General features: G+C 35.6%; 1 protein-coding gene across 1 annotated transcript in view; it reads left to right on the top strand.

Moving 5' to 3' along the window:
* Positions 1–2,012: 2,012 nt before the first annotated feature.
* The window catches only part of LOC107553352 (trans-1,2-dihydrobenzene-1,2-diol dehydrogenase-like), a 5,238-nt gene continuing 3,328 nt past the window's right edge, over positions 2,013–3,922 (top strand). The window contains exons 1-3 of the mRNA XM_016235553.1: positions 2,013–2,139; positions 2,260–2,371; positions 2,456–2,619. Coding sequence (XP_016091039.1) covers positions 2,050–2,139; positions 2,260–2,371; positions 2,456–2,619 — 366 coding nt within the window. The 5' untranslated portion in view covers positions 2,013–2,049. The remainder of the gene's footprint in view (positions 2,140–2,259; positions 2,372–2,455; positions 2,620–3,922) is intronic.

Below are 3,922 nucleotides of genomic sequence, written 5' to 3'. Positions count from 1 at the left end.
CCCCCCTTTATTACACACACACACACACACTCTCACACACACACACACACACACACACACTCACTTACACACACACTCACTTACTCACTCACACAGACACACACACACACAGTCCGGTCAGCTATCCTTGTGGGGACTCTCCATAGGTGTAATGGTTTTTATACTGTACAGACCGTATATTCTATTGCCCTACACCAACCCTACCCCTAAACCTACCCCTCACAGGAGACTTTCTGCATTTTTAGATTTTCAAAAAACTTCATTCTGTGTGATTTATAAGCTTTTGTACCCGTGGGGACCTCAATTTAGGTTCCCACCGTGACACGAGTCCCCATGAGTCTGTGTGTAGTCAGGTTTAAGTCCCCACCAGAATAGAAAAACAGGGAGAGAAGAATCACACACACAGAGAGAAGAATCACTATAGATCAGTAAATCTTTACTGTGTCACATGTGTCAGATTTACTGTCACAGGGTCAGTAACTACTTACAAAAAGTGCTTTGGTATTTTTTGACATAGTACCATGGTAATACCATGCTGTTTAGACACTAATACCACTAATACAGTAATACCAGGTTTGGTTAAAGTATCGTGGAGTACCTTCTAAATACCATAAGTGACTAATGATCCTGCAGTATATATCAGAGTACCATGATATTACCGTCTGTACTTTCGGGTCATGTTAACATTTAACACCTCTTCATCTCTCTCTCCAGAAATAACCGGGGAAAGGTGCGTTTCGGCATGAACGTTGCCATGGCGACCAGGTCCTGCTGTACCAGCGCGAGATTATTTGCATACAGATTGCCCAGCTGGTACCTTGTCGTCATGGCAACGGCACACAGCATCCCAGCATCCCTCAGATGAGGGACATCATTGATAATTTCACCCCAAACACACCTGAGAGCATCAGTAATGACACACTTGTTTTTCTGGTGGGAATTTCCATGGACTTTTACTTTGATATTTACATTATATTATATTATATGATTTAATATATACTAATATAATTTAATGTAATATTTTTTATTATTGTATTTTTAAATGTTCCTTAAGATTGTAGATTGTTATTGTTAACCTCAAGTTTACAAATAAGGAAACAGAAACATAATCTAAATGTAATATACTATTATAATATAAAATGCTTAATTTCTATATGATTGTTTTTTCAGGTGAGTTTGTTGTGTTTAATTCACTTCAGATTTGAGCAGATGTTGAAGTTTGTGCACAAGCTGTATTACAGGATTCATGCTGTGTGATTTTACAATAGCGTTGCAGCGCCACCTAGTGACTGACTGAAGCACATGCTGCAGGCTTATTCACTGTTTACAGGTTGTTGTTTTAATTATTTTTTTCTCTCTTTTTTAAAAATGTTATTACATTATTATACAACATTATTATAAATTATAATACAATATTATTATTATTAATGATAATGTATGGTATATTTATTATTTATCACAGTGCAGGACTAGTTTCTCATGTGTGTGTGTGTGTGTGTGTGTGTGTGTGTGTGTGTGTATAAGAAACAACTCCTTTTACTTTTAGAAATGTAAATAGTTATTCCTTTAAAAAACTTATTCCTTTAAAAATTCCTATTAAAGTGCATCTTTTTCATTCTTTAATATGCATCATATTATAGTTAGATTGTAATATATATATATATTATTTTAAAACTGCTATGTGATTTTTTTAACCTCTTGTGATAGTAACAGTTACATGAATATAAATTTGGCAGGTCTCCATAGCAGTGACACAAAGTTTTCTTGACACATTACACAAGCATAATAACATCACAGATAAACATGCTTGATCATCATTAGCTGGCACATTTAATGAGGATCTGATTTGTACTGAGTCATGATGAGCTCATGCATATTCAGCCGTGAATTCATTTATACTGTGACAAAAAAAGAGAGACTTTTACAACTGTTTCAAAGTTACACTTTATCAGATCACATGACGTCCTGTGAGCTCACCTGCACTCTGGACCGCAGATAAAAGCCTGCTCTGCACATGCAACTGCATACAGTCTGAAGGTCAGAGCGAACATGGCAACCCGCTGGGGAATCTGTGGAGCTGGAAACATCAGCCATGATTTCTGTGTGGCTCTGAAGACACTTTCTCATGAAGATCACCAGGTACAGTCCAGACCGAGCTAAACATCTGCTTTTAGAATCTGATTCAATCATTAACTTTGCTGTCTGTCTGTGTGTGTGTGTGTGTGTGTGTGTGTGTGTGTGTGTGTGTGTGTGTCATAGATAGTTGCAGTTGCAGCAAGAAGCCTAGAAAGTGCAAAGAAGTTTGCAAAGACTCATGGGATCCCGACTGCATACGGCAGCTACCAGGAGCTGGTGAAGGATGCAAATATCGGTGAGTAATCAGACAGAGCTGGACAGAATTAAAGGGACAGTCACTCAGAATCACTGGCTGACCTTCACGAGTGTGTCCTGTCAGACGTGGTGTACATCGGCGTTCTCCACACACATCATCTGCAGGTGGGTCTGCTGTTCCTGAACGCTGGGAAGAACGTGCTGTGTGAGAAACCCTTCGCCATGAACCTCCGAGAGGTCAAGCATCTCATCTCGGCCGCCAGGGAGAACAACGTCTTCCTCATGGAGGTAAAAGAAAGATCTGATCTACTAATGTAGACGGGACAGAGAGCAAACGAGGCAGAAAAACTCTTGGGATTCTCTATGGAAGACATTTATATTTATATTTATTTATATAATGTGTCCAAACACAGTTTGAAGTCCCTGTATGACACATAATCAAAAATAAACAAATAATGAATAAAAAACAGAGTAAATATCATATCGTATTATGTCCGTCTCCACTAATATGAATCTTAATTTACAGATTTTTTAACAGCATCATTCTTGTTTTTTTAGTTTTTTTAGCATTCTGCTCTCACGAATGATTCACTCACTTTAAATCTGCATTATGAATGAATCTGGGATGAATTCTGCCCAATATGTGATGCATCTTCATCAGATCCACTAGACATGAATATTGAAGTGAATCTCATGAAAACATGTCCTGGTTATATTTCACCACACAAATATTCAAAATAAAAAAAATAAAAAAATCATAATTTGTGAGATTATTTATATATATATATATAAATAATTTTTGCATTGTTACATTATTTTAATGAGAACTATTACCCCCACACTCTGAAATAATAAATAATAGCAAACATAAGAAATTATAATTTGTGTAAAAGTAAAATAAAACCTGTTTGTAAACCATTATTATATATATAATTGTGACATTATTTTCATGAGAACTATGTACATTTCTCCCCACATTCTGATTAATTTAATGCATTTTACTTATTACAGTATTATTATGAAAACAAAATCTTATAATTAAAATCAGAGTCAATCTAATGCATTACAACAAGGCAAAATCTAATGATTTACCACTGCTGTTTATAAATGCATTACAATTCAAATAATATATGATTTTTTTACATGCTTTCCTGTAATGGGAATTTAAGGGAAATGTATTTACTACGCAAAAACAAAACAAAAACAACACACACACACACACACACACACACAAAAAACAAAAAGATTTTATTCATTCATTCATTCATTCACCTGGACATGTTGACAGTTTTTTTTGTTTTTTTTTGTGATTCTACAGTTTAGTTCTTCGGTAATATTTATAAATATATTCAACAGACTGAAATATATTTTGACAGTACAAAAGCTAAAAGGTACATCTTTGTAAAGGATACATGTTAGTACCTTAAAAGTACATATAAGTACCCTAAAGTCTAAAGTGTACTAGTACCTTCTGAAAGGTTACCGACCCATTTTTTTGCACCACATGTGTCCAGAACAGAACAGAATGGACTGAAATCTCTCTCTCTCTCTCTCTCGCTCTCTCTCTCTCTCTCTCTCTGTCTCTCTCCCT

The sequence above is a fragment of the Sinocyclocheilus grahami genome, unplaced genomic scaffold, assembly GCF_001515645.1.
Source record: "Sinocyclocheilus grahami isolate Dianchi unplaced genomic scaffold, SAMN03320097.WGS_v1.1 scaffold471.1, whole genome shotgun sequence".
Classification (NCBI taxonomy): Eukaryota; Metazoa; Chordata; class Actinopteri; order Cypriniformes; family Cyprinidae; genus Sinocyclocheilus; species Sinocyclocheilus grahami.
Note: the sequence above shows the minus strand (reverse complement) of the source record. Positions and strands in the feature narration are given on the sequence as shown.